Source organism: Osmia lignaria, chromosome 7 (genome assembly GCF_051020975.1).
Source record: "Osmia lignaria lignaria isolate PbOS001 chromosome 7, iyOsmLign1, whole genome shotgun sequence".
NCBI lineage: Eukaryota > Metazoa > Arthropoda > Insecta > Hymenoptera > Megachilidae > Osmia > Osmia lignaria.
Window position 1 is genome coordinate 10,606,868 of NC_135038.1, and position 22,899 is coordinate 10,629,766.

The following is a 22,899-nucleotide window of genomic DNA, read 5'->3' on the forward strand; positions in this document are numbered from 1 at the left end:
CTCTAGCGGGAAAAATGCGAACTAAATTTTCGATGTCGAATCAGCGCCATCTGATGGCGAGAAAAGGAACTAAATTTTGCAGAAATTTTGGCCCTCTAGCGGCAAAAATTTGAACTAAATTTTCGGCGTCGAATCAGCGCCATCTGGTGGTTGAAAGGGGGACTAAATTTTGCAAAAAGTTTGGGAATGCGGGTGTATGCAGTGGTATAAGGTTTGCAGGGATGTAAGGAATGCAGGAATATGAGGGATGCAGAGATGTGAGGAATACAGGGATGAAAGGGATGCAATGATGTAAGGACTGCAGTAATGTAAGAGTTACAGGGATATAAAGAAATCAGGAATGTAAGTGTTGTAGAGATGTAAGGGATGCAGAGACGTAAGTGATGCAAAGATGTAATCTCCTCAAGTCCCATGAAAAGAATGAAAAAATAAATAACTGCGAAGGGAAGCCTTGGTTCATAAAAAGGAATAGGATAATAAGTAACTGGGAAGGGTGATCTCCGTGAGGCTTATAAAAAGAAATAAAAAAGGATAATAACTGAAAAGAATTGGCTTTGGACTATAAAGAGGGATAAAATAATAAATAACTGGAAAAACCAAGGCTCAAAAGAGGGATAAAATAATAAATAACTGGAAAAACCAAGGCTCAGAAGAGGGATAAAATCAGAAATATTAATCCCCTTTGATGAACTTATTTAGTAAGCAAAGGAAATGAATAAAGTAAATTAAATAAACTCCGAAAGGAAATTAGTGTATTTGACAAATTGATCCACATCCCTCGGCTGTCGCTATAAGACTGAGGAGGTTGCACCTTCTTCCAGGTCAAATTTTTCATATTCTGAAGTAATTACTGTGTTTTAAGTTTGATTTTCATGTATATTATGTTTATAATTTATTAAAGATCAAACAGTTATTGAATGTGGTGTATGTATACATATATACAGGGTGATCGACAACAGGTGGGCAAAATTTTAAAGGGTGATTCTAGGGATCAAAATAAGACGAAAATCAAGAATAACGAAATAGCGTTTGCGGCTCTGTTTTCCAGTAATTAACGTTTAAAAATTCGAGTAAAAAGCGCCTGAAACCTGCAATCCGCCCAGCACCGACGACTGAACGTCAAGTCAGCAGGGGTCGGTACAGTCATAACCAAGAATCGAAGCCGAATGCTGTAGTATCGAGAAGAGAGAGTCTCTTGTCGGTATTATCGGTCAAGCTTCCGACAGTCGGTAAGACATCAGGCATAAGCTATTAAAATGGAATGGACACAACTTAACAATAAATCTTGACTACAGAAAATTTGATTGATAATTCAATAATGAAACGGCAAGTAACTTTTATTATTTTTGTTGAACAAATGGTGCTGGTAACTTACCGACTGCCGGGCGTTCGATCGATAACTCAACAAGCTGCTACTACCCCTTTTAACAGGTAGCGCCACTAGTTCTCCTTATTTTGGATAATCAATCGGTAAGTTATCGAATAGTTTCCGGCGTTTTTGAACAGATGGTGTAATGGTTGAATTTGAAACTACTCTTTCAGGCAACTTAATTTTGCAATTAAAATATAATTATCGTCTGCACACCATCAGTAATACTGTAAATAACCACTATTAATAGATGAAGGAAAGATTTTTCTTTTCGTATATACTTAAAGTCAGTATTTTTTGATTAGTTTCATAGCTATGTTATGCATTTATTTAAACGAATTCATATTTATTAAAAAAAGTCATTAATAATATATCTTGATCAGAGAACAAATATGTTAAACCCTCTATATTGTTCATCTCTGATAAAATCTTCGATTATTAAAAATATTCTAAATGCAATTAAATTTGTCTACTAAATTCAATTAGTTCACTTGTCTATTCATACATGGTTATAGTATTTTATGGTTCACAGGTCGAATAAAATTGAAAAATTGAAAAGAAACAATTTTAATTTTCAGACTATATTTAATTATTACCAATCGTGGGGGTTGAAGTTGTACCATAAGCTGAACCACGACTCACCCTACAAAGTTTTTATATGCCTACCTAAGTAGAGACCTTTTAAAGACTATCTTTTCAACGAAGAAAGAAGAATTTTTGAAAATTGACGGAAAGAAGATAAAGAAATTCCTCACTTTTCCCTAGGTAATTTCATTCGAGCGATTATGGCAAAAGGAGGAAAGAATGTTTCAGCTTACCTAACGCGCAGGATTGCTCTTCACTCGGGCGTTCTCCGATTCCGTAATGGAGCGAAAGTAAAGGCAAGGCTTACGTTCGCTATGACGGCCAAGCAATTATCGTTCCACCTGTGCTGCTGGTTGGATTTCATCTCCCGAAACACGTTCTGGTTTCAAGGCCAAGGACACAGCCGAGTAGTAGAGGGAGGTCAGTGTTCGGCGACGTCGATCTTCCTCTCTGCCTCGTCAGCATACCTTCTACATCTATTGACACGAAACATTAGGTAAAAATAAAAAAGGGAGAAGAGAAACGACGATCAGTGTCTAACGTCGACGATCAGCAAACTCGGACCGGACGTTCGGTTGGTCCAGAAGATATAAAAGTTGTTAGTAGGTAGGGGCATTGATGAAGAATCTTGCCTTATTAATCTGCTTGTTCCAATATTTAATGAGGGATATGCTTGATGAAGTTCAGCTTCCATTTAGAAAATAGAGGAGGGGGTGGTAACATGGCCCACCAGTTTTATTCCTGCATGAAATCTGATTCATAAAATAAACTACTTGAACTTTTTTTTTAATTAAATAAACTGATAAGGTTATCTCTAACAAAAGATAAGAGTAAAAGAAAAACAATTGAAGAATCACCGAAGGGGCTAAATTACCAGCAGAGCTCCATAATACCACCCTTTCCTTTACCGACAAAATTTATTGAACTAGCAGATACTGAAATGATAAAGCTTAAAATAAATGAAATAAAACATCCAGGCAAACGGTTCGAGACGATTATCGCGAAGAAAATTATCCAATTTATACGTTGTTCCTTCTCGCGGCTTATTTGTTTAACGTCGCAATTAACTTTAATTAAGCTGGATGTTTCTGTCGATTCCCTTAGCTTCGTTTAAGTTCATTGCCACATGTGTAACTTCAACTGTCTTACTATGGAAGAATGTGTTTCGGAAGACGAGACAATGAATGTTCAACTGTGTGAATCATGTAAGAAGTTCGACGTGTCATCGTCGAAAAAAGATATAATCCCCTAACGCAGATGCGACTAAGAAAAGAGATGATTTAAGGGATGATTAATGTATCGATCATCTTAATCCGGTTTAATTTAATGTGTCACAGACTGGCCTCTTGATCCCTGAAGATACACCGACGATCAGCTGGAATCTGCAACAGCGATCCAAGGTCTGTTCGATTAAACGAGAGAAAATCTGCTATTGCTACTTCCGCTTCATTGTATTTACAGATAATGTCTTCCTAATACTTCGTTGCGATTGCATTTTATTTTTGTCGCTTATAATAGAACGGATAATGATATTTAGTTATTAATCTTTCCTCTGGCGCAACTTTGTTTATTTCTGTTTCTGTTAACCCACGGACGACGGACCATGGAGAGAGCCCCAATTTCATATTATTTTCGTCTCTTGAATTTTACACTGTTCTCTTAAAAATTAATATTTTTATATGTTTTGTAAATTTGGGACACAATTGACGCACGCTTCGCTGTTTAACGATTAATATCTGTTAATCAGATACGACTGCCCTCAATTTCATCTCGATGCGATAAAATCAATAATGAGTATCATTATTTTATCTACGAAGTTGACTATAAAATGGTCAAAATATACCAGATAGACATCAATTAACATATTCGTCAAATATCAGTGATAACGATGATAGCAGAAAACGATTTTCAAAAATAAGCACAATTTTCCCAAACCCGTCACCAACCATTTATTTCTCTTGCAATCTTCATTCATTCATTTCTTTTACGTACTATCGATTAAAGAAATCCTTAACTTATCGGAAGAATTAATGGTATCGATACATTTTGACGTCAAGAAATATCAAGATGCTTCGTCGACATACAATTTAAGAAAAAAGAAAATCGATATTCGAAATCGAAAGAAGATACCTCAGCTCGTTCGATCAGCTGGTCTCAGTCTCCCACGCAGCTACCCGGGAGGTTCGAACAAACAGAAGATCGTCTTACGCAATCGGTTCCTTTATCTCGAGGAATTCACCGGCCTCATATACGATTCCACGCCATCGCGTGCCGACAGAAGCGGAATATCGCGACGCGGCCGCGGATGTGAATGGTCCTCAACGATCGTGAACGAAGAAACCGCACGTCTTCGACCTAGGATAAAATCAGACTTTTGCATTCGGTGGTTAACGAGTCTACAAGTGACTATTGCATCGGCTACGATCCAGTGTCGTTTATTGTAAACCTTCGAAAAATCGTTTTACAGACGACTTTGCTTGCGAAACAGCCTACTATACGTGTACCACGGTTTCGATACCTACGTCTTGGCTTTATAGTGTAAATCAGACAAAGAGTTTCTGAAGAAAGGTGAGAAAATTGAAAATTGTTTTCTTCCGGATGCTGGAAGCTTACAGAAAATTCGAAGAATAACAGCAAGAGAAGGCTAATATCAAAATATCAGAAAGAGGATGAGTGAAAATTTTCAGTAAAAAATTTTCACTTCGAATTTCCAATTGAAATGAATTTATGGGAGGCAGAGGAACGCGAGAACAAGGGCTTCTTTGATTTGAGAAAGGTTAATTGCTTGCTCCTGAAAAAGATCTTATTGGTTTTCTTTGGGGACGTTTGGCTGATGAGCTTCTTTTTAGGTATATGGGAAATTATGGGATCCTGGGAACTTGAATAAAGGAAGAAACACCAGAGTGCTTTGTAAATCGATCGAATTTCGGTGGAAAATAAGAGACAATAGACGAATTGATATTGAAATATAAAAAAAGAAGAAAATCAAATCAACTTTAGATGCGAGTGCAAAAATAAGTAGATCGAGTCGTGTAATTAGAAATTGTAATTAGAAACAATTAAAATGAGTATCGTGAATGGAATAAATAATTCGAACGGGCACGTGGATTTGGAGGCCAAGGTAATTTCTTATCAATAAATTTTCCTAGACTAGGTGTGTTAAGGAGTAAATGAATTTTTATCAATTCCTATTTCCTTGTAGTTTAAAATTACATCGATAATTATAAGTGCAGTTTATTGCGTTGTCATTTTCAATGCTCACCTTCCACAGGTGATTTCCATATTTCGCAACACGTGTCCAATTCAACAGCAGTTTTGTCAAACTGCCGTTGTCTCGAGTCACGTGTTATTAGTAGACCGTGTTATTGTGAAATTATCACGAAATTTTATTATCGCACTTTTTCAATCACCACTCAGCAATTTCAAACGTTCCTCCGAAAAACAAACAAACGAAGGTCGAACGTCCATCGTAATTTCATTACGTAAATTTATGTACAGTCTTGAAAAAGTGATAAAGTAACTCGATAAAGTAATCATCGATAAACAAAAATTGATTTTTTTTTTTCTTCTTTAGATGGAGCCGGATATCGAGGAAGAGAAAAGAAGGGAGAGAAAAGGAGTTGTGTACCAGGTAAAATAATGTTATTAAGAATTTTTATTTGACGAGACACTGCAGATTTGAATTCTAAGAATTACGTAGCCGCGAATGATTTTGAGCCATCGTGTGCGTACGTTGTTTTGCATACAGATTTATCAGGTATTATAAATCATGTCTGCTTTCATGAAACTTGGACAACAGAATTCGCACAAACACGATACAAAATAGAGTCAGGTCTGAATACGACTTTGTAAATAATCGTGAAGAATAGAAGCAATTTTATGGCTGAAAGGTGAAGATTAAAACGCTTGAAAAGATAATTGACATGTAGATAATTATTTTGTAATTAACCAGTATAGGTCTGAAAAGGAATACAACGACCAAACGAAAATAGAATGATTAATTTATAACTGTAAAATCCTCAGCTGTCATTTTGTTCATTTTGCTGCTGGAGACAAAATGGAGTGGTAATTACAATAAAAATTTGCATTTCCTACAATAGTAATTAAACGCGTCGTTTCAAAGAAAAATCTGTTTTTCGAGCGTCGTGGAATTGGAAAGATATTTATTAAGTGTTATAAGTTTATCAAATGTACACACACACTGAGTTGTAAAAATGTTTCGAAGAAAATATTTCAACAGGTGAATAGAGAGTACGTTTCGTTAAGACATATTATTACCATTGACATTAATTCGTAATCAAAGCGAAGAAGTTTGATAACATTATTTTTAAACAGACCAGATAAATGTACGAGTTCTATGAGAACATTAATCCCTCATCGTTATCTGCTTTTTACATTGCTCTGAAACTGATTCCTCAAAGATTTAAGAGTCAATTAAATCTAGTGAGAAATAGTTCACTATCAATGTCAAATGCAGAAAAAGGGATTAAATTAATCAGACTTCATACTATTATCTCCAATTTTCATTGTCAGTTGCCTAGATATTTCTGTTCGCAGTAAAATGGTAAAATAGTAAAATGGGAAATGAGAAAATCGTAAATTAGTAAAATGGGAAATGGGAAGATGGTAAAATAGTAAAATGGGAAATGAGAAAATGGTAAAATAGTAAAATGGGAATGGGAAAATGGTGAAATAGTGAAATGGGAAATGAGAAAATGATAAAATAGTAAAATGGGAAATGGGAAATGGTAAAATAGTGAAATGAGTAATGAGAAAATGGGAAATGGAAAATGTGGGGGTGTGGGATAAGGATGAGAAATGAGACATGGTCGAGTAGTGAAATGAAAAAACTGAAAAATAGTGAAATGCGAAAATATTAAAATGGTAAATGGCGCAAGTGTCAAAAGAGTAATAATCCACTAGAAAGTAAAATTGGTACAGGGGAGCATTGAGAGTTGAAAATAAAATATTTTCAAGCCTTCCAAAGAACACAATAAATCTGATTGTTAGAGAAATAAAACATCTGAAAAAGCTAAAGTTAGACTGTTCAAGACCTTTTCTAAGATCGTGTTACGAGCACAAGTGTCGTTTGACGAGAAACACGGAGAGACAAGAAAGAGGATCAAGCTGTATCGGCTTACGTAAAGAATTCCAATCGTTGGCCTCTTATCTGCATAATAAATTACATGGGATGCCTCAGTCGGACGTAATTGAACTTTTTCCTTTTTTTTTCTCTCAACAATCAGCCTCGTATATGAATTTTCATTCCATGGAAATAAACTCCGAATGACACGTAAAAGAACGCGAAAAAAAGAAAACACTGTTGATCGACAGCTTTCGCTGGTGTTCGATATTGATCGGTGCATTAGTTTAATGGAACGCTGATAAAGTTCCATTACACGTTCGCTACCATTAGTTGATAAAAAATCGAACAGCTGATCGCATTAAATAAACAAACTGATAATTATAAAAAAGAAAAGTTAAAGTGTTAAAAAATCATTAGTCTATTTTTAAACAAATACAATTTAAGAGATGCTCCTACACGACCCCCTCGGCTATGTAACCAGCAGTCAGTATCGCATCGTGCAGACAAAATACGGTAAATTATAAACGTGAGTAGACACAAGCTTATTAGAAAGATTTGCGTAACTTGAAATACCGTGATATTATCGAACGTTTAACGCAGCTTTACGTAAACCTCGTGTGGCGACACTTCAAGGCTTAATTTAATTATTACCTGAGCGTATTGCTCGTCTTCCAAACCTTCGATCCAAACCGGTTTCGATATTGGTCACATAAGAACAGGGTGGTTTGAAAAAAAAAAAAAAAAAAAGAAAAAGAAAAAAGAAAAAAAAGAATCTCCCCAAACGAATCGCTTTTAGTCGATTTCGATGCTCTATCCTCTGGTACTTATTCGCTTTTTATTCATGAATCCAAGGAACTTACAAATCCTTGATCCTTTATGGATAAGATAAAATCAGAGAAGGTTAAAAAATGTGTTCGAAATAATTTTTCTAAATAAAATTTAACAATGCCACTGGTCACGCGATTCTCTTATTACTCATTAACAGTTGACCGCTATCTGTCGTGAAAATGATAACGCCACTGGGTTCTGTTATTCTTCGGTAATTATTATAATAATTTCATGCTTATCAGTTTATTTTTCGTAGCTACACCATCACCGAGCTTGATTAATCTTTCAACGTCGATGTAAGCCGTTCCCTGGCAATCTAATTTGAATTTATAATCAGGATAATTACAAATATAAAGACGACTAATCGCAGTCACCGATGAACGATACACGAAACTTTATGTAACATGGAAATTTTTCAATGTTAACCTGCACGTGCATACTAGAAAAATCGTCGAGTCTAAAATTGAATTATACATCATTTAGAGACAGAGGTTTACTGATAAGGCGATTGCTGCAATCACTGTGACACATTTTGCGATGACGAACAACCAACATCGATGCGAAATCTTTATCTCTCGATTCTAAATAACCTGTCTGAATAAAATTCATTACGTAGAAATATTTACTGAATAATATTGTTTCAGATAATCATGGCTTTGTGCGCGAATTCCTCGGTCTTGGGTCCTTCGATGGCATTCGGTTACAGCGCGGTTGCACTGGGACCGTTGATGTCCGAGACCAGCGACGTACAAATTGATAAAACCCAAGCGAATTGGATAGGTAAAACGATTGATTAAAAAACAAAAGAATTCATTGGGATTACCTTAAAATTGAATCATGATTAATCCGCAGCTACCGCCACGGCGCTGGGTATCCCCCTCGGTTGCATCCTCTCCAGTTACACCATGAGATGCGGAAGAAAGGTGAGCCTGCTGATAACATCCGTCGTCTCCATCCTCGGCTGGATCGTCATCTACATGGCTGGAACGTACAAACAAATCCTCGTTGGCAGAATAATTTCCGGAATCGCGACCGGCTCGGCTTCGGTACCAGCCACAGTATACAGCGCAGAAGTGGCCTCACCGAAGTGGCGTGCAACTATGGTCACGTGGACCAGCGTATCAATAGCGATCGGTGTTCTGATCGTTTACATTTTCGGTTACGTGTTCAAGGTAAGAGAGACATGTTGCATTTGAGATAACCGTATACGAAAAGGTGATATTTCGTTTCTAAAGGACGACTGGCGAATGGTGGCTCTGATGTGCGCCCTCTTCCCGCTTGTCTCGGCCACGTTAACCTTGGCCATCGTCCCAGAAACCCCGATCTGGTTGCGAGACAGAGGTCGTCTAGACGAGGCGTTACAGGTGTCGAAAAAGTTTCACGGCATCCCAAAGGACGCGTCACCCCCGGCTCACGTGTACGATCAGCTGACACAACGTCCGCAAAAGAAGAAACAGAATCTCTTGAAGCATCTGTTGAAAAGAAACGCCATGCTTCCGTTCGCCATCATGCTTGCATACTTCTTCTTCCAACAATTCTCCGGCATATTCGTGGTGGTTTATTACGCGGTTGACATCATAGAAAACGCTGGTATCACCATAGACCCGTATCTAGGAGCAGTTTTGATTGGTTTCACCAGGTTCGTTGGAAGTGTACTGGTTGCCTGCCTGTCGGGACGATTCGGTAGAAGAATCCCGTCGATCGTTTCCGGTGCTGGAATGACCATCTTCATGGGTGTGCTGTCCATTTATTTGCTGACCGAAGACAGAGGTTACACCATGAGGGACGGTGGTTTCGTTCCTGTAATATGCGTGCTTATGTACATCTTCTCGAGCACCTTAGGATTCCTGGTGATACCGTTCGCCATGGTGGGCGAAGTTTACCCTACCAAGGTGAAAGAAGTACTTACGGGACTCACCACTTGCATTGCATACATCTTCAGCTCGATCACAGTGAAGACTTACCCGGACATGGAGGTCGCGTTGGGCAGATACGGTGTGTTCATGTTCTTCACGGTACTCTCGTTCTTTGGTACCCTGTTCGTATTCTTCTTCCTACCCGAGACCAAGGGGAAAACGCTGACCGAGATCGTGGAAATGTTTTCAAAAAACGGCAAAGCCGCCGATCGCCTGGAGAAAGAGAGAATGATGGACCTTAAAGACGTGTCGGCGGCTGCGTAACAGCGTTCTTGGTCCCTTACTGATATTAACCCTTGAACAACGGAACCTGGGTCGATGTGACCCAAAGTTATATAGAAGGATATCAACCTAAAGTTAAATGTATCATTTTTAGAAGAATGAATTTAATATATTGGAAGAATAATTGTGTAAAATAATATGAAATACGAAATTGAATTAAAATTGTGGCTCTCTCCATGGTCCGCCGTTTTGGGGCTCTCTCCGTAGTCCGCCGTCCGAGGGTTAACGATGTTTTTAAACGATGGACAGCTGGAAATTTTGATTAATCCTCCGAGACAGACTTTAGAATACAGAAAATGAAAAACTTTTCTCTTTTCAATAATTAAACTTACGCTTCTGAAGGTTTCAGTTGTTGTTCTGAATCTTCCAATTTGTAATCCTCCGTTTGAAACTGTGTTAAAAGTAGTGGTATGCAGATTGGAGGATATGAAAATTTACCATTGAGACGTTGCTTGGATTCCAGTGAAAATGTGAAAATACTCTTTTCTCCCAGTGAATGTTGAGCGCACCTGAAAACAAAAGAAACTGATGTTAGAAGTGGTACTATTCAATTTCGAACACGAGATTCCGAAAAAGGAAACTTGAGTATAAACTAGTCTAAAATGAATGAAAAAGTAAAGATACCGAGTTGTGCAACAAATACATGCCGTTTGTGTTCATTTACTTTTTGTATAGTACATTTTAAGAATAATCTACTAATTTACGTTAAGATAAGAACTGCAACTATACCTGACAATGTTATTAACGAATATCGTAATTGTTAAACACCATTCTTTGTAGATGTTATTCCAATTTAAGTGTAATTATTTATAAATAAATGACTAACCACGATTGAGGAAAATATCGTCTAATTCAACTGGTAAATAATTGTTTAGCTTTGCATCGGGATAATTAACTTAACTGATGCAAAATAATTTTTATACAGTTATTTGCACGTCTGTGTCCACATAGATAAGTGCTGTGACAACAAAGTCAATTTGATAACAGGTCGAGCGTACGATAAGAAATGACACGAGTGATTGTCATCCTCCTTTGTTATTACTTGAACGATATCGATCGTAAGAATTTTCAAACGAATCCCTGTTAAGAAATTCTACTTTTGAAATCTGAACCGATCATTTCGAACTCTCTCTATTAACGTCACCACAAAACTTTTTCAAGGTCTCTAATTTCTTACTCGGCAAAATATCAAAATCTTTTCAAATTATTCTACCTTTTTCTGCACGTTTCGCGAAATATTCCGGCGTTAAATCACGTGTTTATTGCTCGGTAATCAAAATCATTAGCACGCGATTCGTGCATTCGCGAATAATTATTAATCGATAATTAATCAGCTGAAAGGGGGGTGAGAAAAATAAAATAAAGGATCGAAATGAAAATTTCACTGTTCGCTTTTATTATTAAAATCTTAAATAATAAATTAACAAATGTCGTAACAATCAGGATAATTAAATAACAAACACAAAATAACATACGGATGTAAGAAGCACGAAACGAAGGATGGAGAATGTGATGATAAAAAGGGATAGGATGACATCTCTAGCTACGTATAATAATGACGATAATAATAGCAAGCGATAATAATAATAGAATAATAATATTAATATACTAATAATAATAATAACATAATAATAATAAGAATCGATGCTCGATAGCAGAAATAAATTATTAACCGCGAGGTTGTCCCGCGAGAAATAAACTTCTCTCTTTGAGAAAAGTCATTCAGTCGTGTAATAATTGATATTACAGGTATAATAATTGATTTTCTCGTCTTAACTCGAACTCGTTCGTTCTCTACCATTTCCCATCCCTTATAAAGACGAGCCACTTAACGCCACCGTGAACAATTCATTTCTTTTTTTTCTCATTTTCGTTTAATTACAATTCTCCTTTGCAACGACGATGGCGAGGTGGATCGTTTGAAAGGACCTAGGGGATAGAATAACGAAAGAAGAAGAAACAGATAGTGAAGGAACAATAGAAAAAGAAAACAAAGAAATCAAAGGAGAGGAGAAAGAAAGGAACGTGTCGAGGATTACGTCGAGAAACGAGATTAACAAATTAATATGTTGTACGCTTCGGTGCGACGTTCTCGTAAACACTTTCAATCAACCAAACGATCGAATATTATCTTCTGGGTCAAAATATTGATCCAACATTGGAAAAAAAGAGATTTCATCGCTAACGTTCCGTTGAAAACACGGAATAAACAAGTGCGCGAAATCGTGACGAGTCGATACGATAAGATTCTTAACGCGTTAAAAATGTCGCAGTGAAAAAAGTCCGTGTATAGTGCGGCCACACTATAATTATTTAAAATACACATTTAATTTAACATTTTCTGCGACTAATATTCATGCGATTTAATATACTTTTGAATATTCAACGCGTTAAAAGCTTTGGTGTTTGCTTAACTCTTGAACGGCGGACCATGGAGAGAGTCCCGATCTTCGTCTTTTAAATTTTACACTGTTCCTTTAAAAAGTATTCTTTCCTTTGGAAATTATACATTTATATCGATCCAGGCTTCGCCGTTCAAGGGTTAAAGAAAAAGAAAAGCGTCAAGATTCCTACGAATATTTTAAATCAAACTCGACCGATCACGATTCCGACAATAAATACGCGCCGCCTTTCGCCGAATTGGAATCGGTGCCCTTCGAACTTAATATAATACTAAAAATTTCCGATTCCAAGATCGCGAGGATTGGCGGGAAAAGGAAAAAATATTGGATCAATATCGACGCCGATATTGGTCGAGTATTGGGAATACCGCAAACGATGCATGTCGAAAGCAACGTACATATTTTTAGCCGGTCGCGAATGAAACGTTTAGCGAGGCGTTTCGTTCTCCTAAATGTCATCAAATTTTTCTCTCTTTTTCCCGCGATCGAACAACCGATCGAAACACGAACGAAAATCGTCTCGTCTCGTCTCGTACCGTATTTTCTTGCCGGTCACGTTCTCGCGTCTCGTCTTTCGAACGAGAACATTATCGGATGACGGTCGGTACGTGATCATCGGGATCAACAGAAAATTCGTGGGACTCGGCGATTTCCGATCCCTGGATCTGGATAGGAACCGTGAATCACCGTGCTCGATTCCTCGAAATCGATCGATTGCGAGACGTCAACAAGCAAAAATTATCGAAACGATAAAAATCGCGTCGATCGACCATGGGATCAATTTCGAAGAAATTATCGATCGTATCTGTATCACCTCGATCGTTTTCTGAAAACTAACCTTTCTCATGCTGAATTTACACTGGTAAAACTGTACCTAACGAACCTGATTTAATTCCCGGTACAAATGCAACTGTCAGAACCGACGATCATTCAATAAAGCGACGTGTTATCTGTTTTACTCTACGTACCTTCTACTCAAGGAAGTCGCTGAAGAAGATGAACGGCAAGACTCGATTTACCTAATAAAAGCGTTCAGCTAAAGCAACAGTAGTGCTCTCTTGCAGCATCAACCGTAGGGTCAGTCCTCTTCGATTCAGTCCAAGTTTTCTCTCCTGATTACGCGGCTGATCGTCTTCGACCGGGGGGCTGGGTGGGGGGTGGGGGTGTTCTCGAGGAAAGGGGAGAGTAGTCGTCACGGATCGACGGACGATCAACAAATTAGCTAGCTTAAGCGTCTAGTAATGTCAGTAAAGCTCTCGTTGCCATGGAAGCGTCGAATCCTGATAGTAGCACCGTGGCATTCGACCTTCTGTAAAGCTTGATTTTTTCATTTTTTCATTTTCATCCTTGCTAATTACATTGAGAACCTCTCTGTTCAGCCGACTCCGCGTTCGTTTGCTAAGATCCTTAGGCTAAATTCAAAAAAAAAAAAAAAAAGAACCTTATCGTCCAATAAGTCGCCGGTGAGCTTAGCTCGTTCGCAGCATTCGGTGAAAAGCAACCGGACTCGTCGAGTCGGCCCTTTTAATCTTCCTGGCGAACCTTCGCCGCCGTTCGCTGCCCTACCGTCTCTCGAAACGGAACTTGAAGGTGATCTCGGGCAGGGCCAGATTGCCGATAGGGATCGTGTAATCCTCCTTCTCCACCGGCACTATCGTGAAGTTCTTCAGCAACGTGGCCACGATCGAGAAGCTGAGATACTGTACCAGCTTGTAGCCCATGCACGACCTTCGACCACCGCCGAACGGCAAGAAGTGTTCCGGCTTTAACAGCCTGCCGTTCTGCACGAATCTGTCGGGCATGAATTCCTCGGGCGACGTCCACAGCTCGTTCGACATGTTCAGGGCGTAGTTGTTCAGAAATATGAACGTGTCCTTTTTGATACTGTAACCTGACAACGTGATACCGTGGATAAGACGACGAACGAAGACGATCGAATTCGAGAAAAAGAAGGAAGGGTGATAAAATTGTCGAAACTTACCAGCGATTGAGCTATCCTGATTGGCGACGTGCGGCACGATAGGACTGGCGATTATTCTAACGGTCTCCAAGATGATCGCCTCGACGTACGGCAAGGATCCTCTGTTCTCCAGGCCGACGTAGTGTCCCGTGATCCCGACAGCGTCGATTTCCTGTTGCGCGATCTGCTGAACCCACGGTCGCGTCGCGAGGAACCCGAGCACCTTGACCAGGAGATTACCGATGGCGGTGTGCCCACCGATTATGTCCTCAAGCACGAACAACGTGGTGTTCCAGGACATGTGCGGCTCCGCGTCGGTTTTCACATGATTGATCAGACAGTCCATGTAATTGTTCTCGGGTACCGTGCCGTTCCAGTTGTTCAATCTCTCGGATATTATGTTCTCGATGATGAACTTGCGTATCGCGTGGCTCCAGTGAGCCATCCTCGCCATGTTACGATGATGAAGGGGCATTAGGAACGGCAGGAAATCAGCCGCGTATCCTTGGTTCACCTCGAAGAAGACCCGATCGAAATTGGCCACCATGTTACGGAAACCGGGATGCTCGAACCGGAAGTTCTTCGAGCATAGATAAGTGAGGAAAATGTTGGCGCAACAGTGGAGGATCAACGGTTTCGTGTCCACGTCCTTCTTGGACAGGGAGCCCAGATGGTCGACCAGGAACTTCATCTCGTCGTTGATTATACCGTTCAGCTCGTTATAACGAGCGGAGAAGGCTCGGGGGAACGTGTACGCTCGAACCATTTCTCTTCGTGTCTTCTGAACCTCCGACCAGTTGCAGAACGCCAGAGCTGCAACATTCGTTAAAAATCCATTCCTTCAGTACCGACGTTGAAGAGAAAGAAAGAAGGAATGAAAGAAAAAGATCTTCCACTCGGCTACGGACAGGAAATGTACGAGAGGAAAACCAGGAATCACGAGGATTTAAATATAAAACGGTTGAATCGAGGAAAAGAAATCGATCGATAAAGAGATTTTCATTGATGCTACGGCGTCAAGGTGAACCGAAGATCGACGGCGTTAAACTTGACCTTCCAACGGCATTTCTTGACGCAAGAACGCGAACGCGATTTCGAAATATCGTTGTCAGGCGAAAAGGAAAAATTCGTCGACGCGCGTTCTTTCTCCTCTCCCTTTCCGTTGTCCGATCGTTCGCCGTTTCTCCTTCCACCTGATTCTCGGATCGCACACGCGGAAATACAAGCCGTCCCGCGCGTACTCGGCAGAAAATCGATTCATCGAATCGCGCGCGCCAGCCTGCGGCTCGATTTCAAATCGAACCGTTCGCCAGTCAGGCTCGGAACAGGAAATGACCTGGTTTCTTCTGTTTTTACAGGACGACACGATTACGCTCTCCTTCTCTTTCGATTTAACCCCTTTCGGATGTGTTTTATCATATTTTTAAGAGATCGCATTATTTCACAGACCGGGAAAGAGGTGGCATAGAATTTGCAAAAAGTTTTTTCAAAATATTACAATTTTCTCCCGACGAACGTGTCTCGTTCGAAGAGGGAGCAGGCGGAAGAGGAGAAAGAGAGAAAGAAAATTCCCGGCGAGTCGGCTATCGGAAACGCCTCCGGTGGATCAGCCTTGATCCTGTTTGCCGAGGAACGCGTGAAAGTGGTACCGTGACCTTTCCGGTGTTGCACTTGGTACCGCTTCGGCGTTGACCTTAGCACGAGTTTCGATGTTCTCTGAACGAAAAAATAAACGGCCCGCACACGCTCACGTGTCGCGGCACCATCGGCAAGGTCGTTAGCATGGGGAACGAGTTTTTCAGCAACCGTCAATAAGGTGTCGATTCATTGAATTTTTCGCGCTGACTCCCGTACATCTGGACGATCCGTTTCCCGGTCGCGTCCGTTCGAAAGGAGACCAGAGAAATATCAGAAGTGAATTAAAACTTCATGATTCGAGTCGCGTTACGTAATCCCGATTGATTCTCCGAACGTACACGAACCGCGACCAGTTTGCATGGTAAACGGATTGTTAATTAATTCGGAATTAACGTTAGAGAGGCTCGACGAGCGGATGATGAGATGATAGAAATGAAAGTTGCTTACAATTCTCCTTGTTACCACCGAAGAGCAGATGATATCTGTCGAAGTTCGGCCGGGAATCGAAATGGTGTCCTTTGGTGATCAGCACCTCTTTGATGTTCTCCAAACCGTTTACGACCACACAGGGCACAGATCCCATCCTTAGCTTGATCACCTCGCACTCGTATTCCTTAACCAGGTCACCGAAAGCTTTATAGGGCACGTTATAGCGTCCCAGGATGTGAAGGGAGCCCAGGATCGGCCACGGTTTCGGTCCCGGTGGTTCCGGCAACAAGTGGCTGTCATCGTCGACGATCACGTTCTTCGACGTCTTCTTCGAACGGAGATAATCCAGGAGGATCAGCGCGAGTGCCAGGAAAGTGACGGCGATCAGGAAGCACGTGGTGGCTGTCAAAGGGATCATCTTCGATCTTGTCTCTCCTCGGTGCACTCACTTACGTTTACGGCACAGTTCTCCGGTGTGGTTTTGTTTAACGTGTACGGAGAATGCGGTACCCCGACCTACGGTACCTTTGGCTTACGCGAAAAGAAACCTTTAGCCGTTTTCTCCTGTAAAGACGATTTACTTTCGATTTACCCCGAAAAATCTACGGCGGTCCGCTGCGGGATAACAGGAATCCCGACGCGTGTCGAAGTAAAAAGGCCGAAAATCCGATATCACTTTCTCTGGAACGGTGTGTTTGGAAATCGAAGAAATCGTTTGTAACCGATCGCGATCGACGCGAACGAGCGTTTTAAACCCTCGATTGACTTTTACCGTGTTTAGCTTGTCGCGATCTGTCGCGAATGAAAAAGATGTGTCTTGTATTAGTGTGTCGGTTGATCGGTTCGTTGGTCCGTCTGTGAACGGTCTGCCGATCTGGCTCGGTCTGTGGGGATAGGATGGTTGGTCGGCTATCTTATATAGTGGGACGTAATGTAGTCAGCACATTTGCGTCGCCTGTGCGCCTCAACCCCATACATATGGATTCGTGTTGTGACGAGGGCAGAAGAGGGAGGAGGTGGTGCTCTCTGTCGTTCGTTCTCTGTCGTAAGTGTATACACAACCGGGTTGTGTTGCTGGTTCACGTGCTGTTGGATGGTGTTGCTATTTACTGTTGAATGCTGCTCGGTTGTTGCTGTTTGTGTTGTTGCTGGTGATGCTTGTACTGTTGGTAGGGAGACGAATTTCAAGAAAGGCACCAACGCGAGAGAAGCGACTCGCGGTTCAGTGTGTGGAGGAACGGGAGAGCCCGTTGAAGAAGAAGAAGAAGAAGGGCTGGAAAGGTGGAGGGAGCGGACGGAAGGATGATAGAAGGTATGGAAAGGTGGAAGGAGGGAGAGATACGGAAAGGTGAAGGGGCTGGAGAAGCACGGGGAGTGTTACACACAGATGAGGTGTAGACAGGGGAGGGGTTGGAGTTGGACGACGAGGAAGCCAAGAGTGGGGTCCCAAGTAGGGCCCAAGCTGAGCCAGACTGGGCAACGAAGGGACGCATCTTGCCCTTGACTTCTCTGCTTAAGGTGCCATCGGGTTTTCTGGCAGCAAGGTGGTGAGCCTCCAGTCCAACGAGCACCTCGTGAGACCGGCTACGCCAGCCTCCCATCCAGACACGCTTTATTCCGCTCTTATTTCCATCTACTCGACGTTTATCGTTTCGGACGCTTGCCACGGTTGTACAGTGGACAGCCCGTTTCGAGACGGCGCCGGCAGCCGAAAAATCATTCGTTTTTCACGGTGACACAACTCGCTTCGTACAATATCCTCTCATTTTCCTGTCGGATTTTCGACGGTACCATGTAAGGGCGAACGGGGTGTCGCGAAACGAGTCGTTCGTGCGAGAAAAACCAACGAGCCAGGCATCGAGTGCCTTTTACAAAGGAATTTACCCGAACGGAAAAGTGGAGTAAAGCTGTAACGCTTTCGCCTTCCGTTTCTTTCGCGCTTCCACTTTCCATCGTTCACTCGAAACGTCCGTACTATTCTTCTAAATCGTATTATTCGATTTCATCCGTGTCTCGGAATTAAATATTTCCCGAACGGGCACGTATTCGCATTCGCCGGCCATCCGGTGAAACGTAATATAAAAAAAACGTTTCGAAAGTTTTGCTTTCATTCTCTTTCGTTGTGACGCTCGAATCGGACACCTTGCTTACGTCCGCGGATTTCACGTTATCGGCCGGAGACTTTTCTGCTACTTCCGATCGAGAAAATCAATCGCTATTGAGTCGGAAATCTTTTTCTACAGGAAACTGAATGAAGATTACACAATCCTGTGCGACCAACTTCTCTTCGTGCGTATGCGATCGGCACAAGAACCGAGGGAAAAAGGAGAGAAAAATAAGAAAAAAGAGATGCAACAACGGAATTCAGATCAAAAACTGTGAATGTCGATCGGAACGTTCCCTGCTATAAATAGTAGAAACGAATCCGCTTGTATCTTTCTTTTTATCCAGAAAAACGCTTTACAAAGAGAAACGATATTTCATTCATACTTTTCCACAATATCGCGGGAATTTAAATGGAAAACGATAATGCGCTGATTCGATAAATGTGCAACGGTTCACCGTAATGTGCCCAGTGGAAAATTATAGCGTCTGTGAGTCTGTTAAAAATTAGACCGATTTGCAATGGGCGAGGATATCGGATTCAATCGCCAGCCGGCTGAATCGATCAGCTGAATTATAACAAACGCGTGTATACCATGTTACAATGTCTCTGCATTAAACGGTTGAAAATTTCACTTTATAAACAAATTTCATTTTTAATATTTATAAATCCGTCGCAATTGACTACGGTCGACGAAATAATTACCGTTTAGTTTGCAAATCTATCGTCTACTTATCGACGACGCGTAACCCTTGGACGGCGGACCATGGAGAGAGACCCAGTTTTAATGTAATTTAAATTCATTTTCTAAATTCTACACTGTTTATTTAAAAATTATTCTTTCGCTTTTATTTAAAAATCATTAAATTTAGATTAAATTCGGGGTCACGATTGACCCAGGCCACGTTGCTCAAGAGTTAATTTCCATTTATTCAAAATTGATCAAAGAGGGTTGTGAAATTAAATCAGGAAGAATCGTCTCGTGGCTGGATAAATAAAAAATGTGTCTGTCGATCTTATCGATGCCTTCGAGAAAACATTCGCGAAAATACTTCGCTCGTGTGTCAACGTTGTACGCGACGATCACAGTAGGTCAGTTCGGTAAAATCGAATTTAAGTCAGACGCAATTACTCGATCCACTTTACAGCTCGAGACGTTTCCTCGAAACAGTAGGAAGTTCGAAACATACCTTGTTAAAATTTTCCCCCGAAAACACGGAAAGACTAAAAATAATAACAATTTCATCCATAAGTGACACCTTTTATCACGTCTGTCGTGTCGGTTGTCATTGAAGCATTAGAAAAAGAAAAGAAGAAATACCTAAGTGACTCTAAACGCAAGAAAAAAAGGCAAATGAGAGAGCAGAATCCCAGCGTCGAGGTATCCCTGAATGAGGAGTTAGCCCTGAAAGCTCGGATAAGAGAAGAAGGACATCGCGTTATCGGTGACGATGAGGAAGCACGCGATGAAGAGTACACCTCGAATTCGTTTGAATCGATGAATAAAAGATGAAGCAAAGCTAGTGGTGTGCTGGTTATATGCGCGACTTCTCCCACCCTTATTCGTTTTCCCCCACCCTTTTCGTCGCGGGACAACCTTTTTTTTCCCCTCTCGGCCGCTGCGACAGTAGGAGATTGCTTCATCCGTATCGAGAGGTATTATCGAGGCTCGATTTCTGGGAAGCTAGCGGTACCGGCCTCAGGCCGCCAGCTCGAAATCAGCTTAGAGAGGAGGCGGATAACGGGAAAGCTCTCGTCTCTCCTCGATTCTTCTCCGCGAATCGAAGCTCGAATTTTCCTTTTTCCTTTTCTCTTTTCCACCATGCGCAATTTTTCATTTCCCTTTCGATCGGACGGATACCGGCCCGTCATCCTGCACCGATCACCGAGGGACCTCTTCCCTCTGCTTAACCGTTCCGCGTGTGGCCCCCGTTTCGTTCGGGTGTAGAACGGACGAAAAAGAGGATGGCCCGAAATCGGTGGACGTTGTTAGTTGCACGCGAAATAAAATTGCACCTCGGTTATTATCTATCGAAATACTTCGAGTCACGCGAACCGATGAATACGAGTAAACACTGAAATCGGTGTGGAAGCATCTCGCGATTCTTCTGTTTTGATGGCCCAATTAAAAGGAAAGATAAGTTTCCGAATGGCCCCACCAAAATTGAGAACTCAGGTTCGGTATATAACCTAAATTGACTACCAGAAGACAATTAAAATTGGTTTCAGAGCTCGATGTCTTACCGTCTTTCAGATATCGTGGTAAGAAATTTATGTACAATTATGGGACTACGTATGCGCTGTTCAATACTGCGCATACGCTATTCAATACTGCGCATGTGCTATTCGATACTGCGCATACACAGAACCTAACCTAATCTAACCTAACCTTACCACGATATCTCGAAAACAGTAAGACATCCAGCTCTGAAACCAACTTTAATCGGATTCTTGTAGTCAATTTAGGTTATATACCGAACCTGAGTTCTCAATTTTGGTGGGGCTATTCCAAAATACAGCCAAAAGGAGATAATCTGAGGAACATGTAGGAAGGGTAGCAGACTTCGATGATTCTCAAAATTTCTCAAAGAAATGAACAGGTGCCATTTTCATCGGCTTCCAGTAATTTTATGTTATCCGTTCGTATTTACATAAAGGTTATTTATTGGATAACCTTCGTATAATAGATATCGGAGATCTGGGTCACGATACTGGCTTCGTTGCGCCATTTAACCCTTAAGTAGGCAATTTAAATTTGAATTATTGTAAGTTGGTTGGTCAGATTAGAAGGGTTAAATGGTCGGAGGTGATTCCCTCGTGCGGATGGATTCAAGGGAATCGTTGGTTAGATTCGCAGAATACGACGCTGTTTTCTCGCGATCGAGCTTCGATCTTGATCCCAAGACGGCGAAGCACCGCCTTGGGCTCGCGGAATCTCAAGACCGCTGCGCGTCCGCGAAAACCGAGTCGACGACGAGCCGAGGCGGGTCGAGAGGTGAGACGGATCGATTCGATCCGTTCGACGGTTATCGGGAACCGGCCAGACTCCGCGAAGGTCCCGTCTCGACCAAAATCAAGGCTCCGCTTCGCTTAAATAATGAAACGATACCGGATGTCTTCGATTTTATCCTTACACCTTGCAATAGCTATTATTTTCATCGAGACTGGCGCACAGTGGGTCTGGATAGTCGGTTGTCAAATTTTTCATTATTCTTGAAATATAACACATTTTATGCCCCTTTTTATATTTTATATTTCAATGTTTCTATTTGCCTACATTTGCTGTCAAATTGGGTTCCCTCCAAAGAAATGGCGATGTCCCGGGTTTACGCCCTTCCCCTTGGGCTTCTCCGTGGAGAATGACAATATAGAGGAGATGGTCTCGTATATATAGTCCCCCACCACTTGCGTGTAAACGTTGACGCGGGAAATTTGAATTGTTAACATTTTGTTAATCCTCCGACGGCGGACCATGGAGAGAATTCCAATTTTCATTTAATTTTATATTTCATAAGCTAATTTTATACTATTCTCTTAAAATGTTTTATAATATATAATAACTGAACATTATATTATTTTGTTTTTAAATTATTTTTATATGAATATCGTCGAAATTAAGATTCTGAAAATCCTTATTTCCTCTGTATCAGAGTCATTATTTCAAGTAATCTCCTGTTACATATTTCGAACAAAATGAAAATATTTAAAGATCAAAAATAACTTTTTCCTTAAATAAGAATTTATTTATAGATCGAATAAAACCAAATTATTTGAAAAAGAGAGAATAATTTTCAATTTAAAGACATTTTTATTTGGAAATTATTTCACTGTTATTTTCAAATGACTAATTTAATTTTGAATTATTTATTATTTTAATTACACGAATGAATAATTTATTTCTTATTCTTGATTATTTGAAATCTTGAACCTTGAAATTTTTATCAGAAGATTATTGGAAATAATACCCAATCCTGCCCTGTATTATTATTTTCCCTATGGAAGTCTGGTTGATATTTATACAAAAAGCCAAAAAATAAAATAAACAACGACGGTATGGATTGTTCTATCAAGAAGAGTGAATTCGAAGAAAGTGAGAGAAGCCGGCTAGGTGACATACTTTTCTGACAGTCGAAGCTAACAATATCTGAACCGCGATAACGTAATTAAATTTTTCTACCTCTTAAAAATATTTTTTCTCAACGAATAAAGGTAGAAACCGTTTAAAACCGTGTCTCCTATTTCAATAATGTTAAATAGCAAAGAGGAACTTGTACATTTATTTTTAGAAGATTCCAATGAT

At 40.6% G+C, this 22,899-nt stretch overlaps 2 protein-coding genes and 1 long non-coding RNA gene across 7 annotated transcripts; 1 reads left to right on the forward strand and 2 right to left on the reverse strand.

Annotated features, from left to right (window-relative positions):
* Positions 1–67: 67 nt before the first annotated feature.
* On the reverse strand, positions 68–8,826 carry LOC117604630 (uncharacterized). 3 transcript variants are annotated; one of them, XR_004581489.2, is made up of 4 exons: positions 8,692–8,826; positions 2,188–2,430; positions 1,376–1,596; positions 68–1,248 (listed from the first exon to the last, which is right to left on the reverse strand). It is a non-coding gene; the product is annotated as an uncharacterized LOC117604630 (long non-coding RNA). The 3 variants fall into 3 exon arrangements; XR_013062462.1 differs by having other exon boundaries at positions 68–1,596; XR_013062463.1 differs by lacking the exon at positions 8,692–8,826 and adding an exon at positions 4,085–4,194 and having other exon boundaries at positions 68–1,596.
* LOC117604628 (trehalose transporter 1-like protein) lies at positions 4,234–10,048 on the forward strand. Of its 3 annotated transcripts, XM_034324933.2 has the most exons (6): positions 4,234–4,730; positions 4,804–5,075; positions 5,529–5,585; positions 8,513–8,648; positions 8,721–9,040; positions 9,104–10,048. In XM_034324933.2, exons 2-6 carry the CDS (start codon positions 5,019–5,021, stop codon positions 10,046–10,048), a joined length of 1,515 nt encoding a protein of 504 aa, XP_034180824.1. In that variant the 5' UTR covers positions 4,234–4,730; positions 4,804–5,018. The 3 variants fall into 3 exon arrangements, with proteins under 3 accessions (XP_034180824.1, XP_034180825.1, XP_034180826.1); XM_034324934.2 differs by having other exon boundaries at positions 4,234–5,075; XM_034324935.2 differs by lacking the exons at positions 4,234–4,730; positions 4,804–5,075; positions 5,529–5,585 and adding an exon at positions 7,426–7,566.
* A 1,444-nt stretch (positions 10,049–11,492) lies between these two features.
* Positions 11,493–18,254, reverse strand: LOC117604627 (cytochrome P450 307a1). Its single transcript, XM_034324932.2, has 3 exons — positions 16,514–18,254; positions 14,450–15,241; positions 11,493–14,359 (listed from the first exon to the last, which is right to left on the reverse strand). Exons 1-3 carry the CDS (start codon positions 16,911–16,913, stop codon positions 14,031–14,033), a joined length of 1,521 nt encoding a protein of 506 aa, XP_034180823.2. The 5' UTR covers positions 16,914–18,254; the 3' UTR covers positions 11,493–14,030.
* Between the last annotated feature and the right edge of the window lie 4,645 nt (positions 18,255–22,899).